This window comes from Lathyrus oleraceus, chromosome 1 (assembly GCF_024323335.1).
Source record: "Lathyrus oleraceus cultivar Zhongwan6 chromosome 1, CAAS_Psat_ZW6_1.0, whole genome shotgun sequence".
In the NCBI taxonomy this organism is placed as follows: domain Eukaryota; kingdom Viridiplantae; phylum Streptophyta; class Magnoliopsida; order Fabales; family Fabaceae; genus Lathyrus; species Lathyrus oleraceus.
In genome coordinates, this window is record NC_066579.1 from 81582872 (window position 1) to 81584569 (window position 1698).

Here is a 1698-nt window from a genome sequence, read left to right on the forward strand (position 1 = left end):
AATAGCTTTTTTGAATGGTGTACTAGAAGAAGAAGTCTATGTCGAACAACCACTCGGGTACATGAAAGTTGGAGAAGAGAAGAAGGTACTGAAATTGAAGAAAGCGCTATATGGGTTGAAGCAAGCACCGCGGGCATGGAACACACGTATCGACACATATTTCAAGGAGAACGGGTTCGAGCAATGTCCGTACGAACATGCTCTCTATGTGAAGAAAAATGAAAAGAATGTATTACTTGTTGCTCTCTATGTTGATGATCTTATTTTTCTGGGCAGTAATGATCAGATGATAGAAGAATACAAAAGCACAATGACACGTGAATTTGAGATGACAGATTTAGGCCTGATGAGATTCTTTCTTGGTCTGGAAGTTCGACAAGAAGAAACAGGAATCTTCATCTCACAAGAAAAATATACAAAAGAAATCTTGAAAAAATATAAGATGGAAAGCTGTAATCCGGCTTCGACGCCAATGGAACCAGGAACAAAATTGTCGAAATTTGATGGAGGAGAACGTGTCGAAGCAGGCAAATATCGAAGTTTGGTAGGAAGTCTTCGCTATCTCACATGTACAAGACCAGATATCTCATTAAGTGTAGGCATTGTAAGTCGATTCATGGAGGAGCCAGTTTACACACATTGGAAGGCATTTAAGCGAATTCTGAGGTACATCCAAGGAATAGTGTCACTTGGGATGTTTTACTCAAATTCAGAGAAATACAAGTTGGTTGGTTACTCTGACAGTGATTGGTGCGGAGACATAGATGATCGAAAAAGCACTTCTGGATATGTGTTTTTCATGGGAAATACTGCATTCACTTGGCTTTCTAAAAAGCAGCCAATAGTAACACTTTCGACATGTGAAGCAGAATATGTAGCAGCATCCTGGTGCGTTTGTCATGCAATATGGCTCAGAAGATTGATGAGTAAAATGGAGCTAGAACAGAAAGATGCTACAATAATACACGTTGACAACAGGTCAGCAATTGAGTTAGCAAAGAATCCAGTAAACCATGAAAGGAGCAAACACATTGACGTTCGCTTCCACTTCATTCGAGAACACGTGAAGGAAGGAAATGTCGAATTGAAGCATGTAGCAAGTAAGGACCAAGCAGCAAATATTTTCACAAAACCACTATCAAAGGAAATCTTCGACAGAGGCAAGAAGTTGATAGGCATGATGAATAGAAGAAACATTTAAGTTTACAGAGGAGTTTTGTTGAATAAACTTTAAATGTCATAGTTAATGGACTTTTATTGATAAATTAATGGAGAGTTTTGGAAGGTCAGTAGACAAGTTAATAGTATTTACAATTATGTTTCCTAGAATATCAAAAGTTTCTGAATATGTATAAAGACCAAAATTGTACTCAATAAAAATACAGACGTTGCAATTGATTTGTCTTCTCTTATCACAACATCAACTAACTGCAATTCAGATCTTACAATGGAAATGGAAAAGGAAATTATTCCAGCTTCGAACTCTCTTTGACAAAATATCTATCAATCTCTACCTGTTTTGGTCTATCATATTATACAGGATTATGAGTAATTGCTATTGCTGATGTATTGTCTCAGGGCAAACTTATAGCTTCCTTTTGTTTAAAACCCCAATTTGTCTTGCTACAGGTTGTTTTTTTACTTCTCCAAATTACAAGATTTCCGCTTACAAACATAAAATATTCCGAGATAAACCTT

The 1698-nt window shown here is 36.8% G+C and overlaps 1 protein-coding gene across 1 annotated transcript; it reads left to right on the forward strand.

The window, feature by feature from the left end:
• Nucleotides 1-442: 442 nt before the first annotated feature.
• On the forward strand, nucleotides 443-1201 carry LOC127092630 (secreted RxLR effector protein 161-like). Its single transcript, XM_051031520.1, has one exon. The coding sequence runs from the start codon at nucleotides 443-445 to the stop codon at nucleotides 1199-1201; it is 759 nt and encodes a 252-aa protein (XP_050887477.1).
• Nucleotides 1202-1698: the final 497 nt, after the last annotated feature.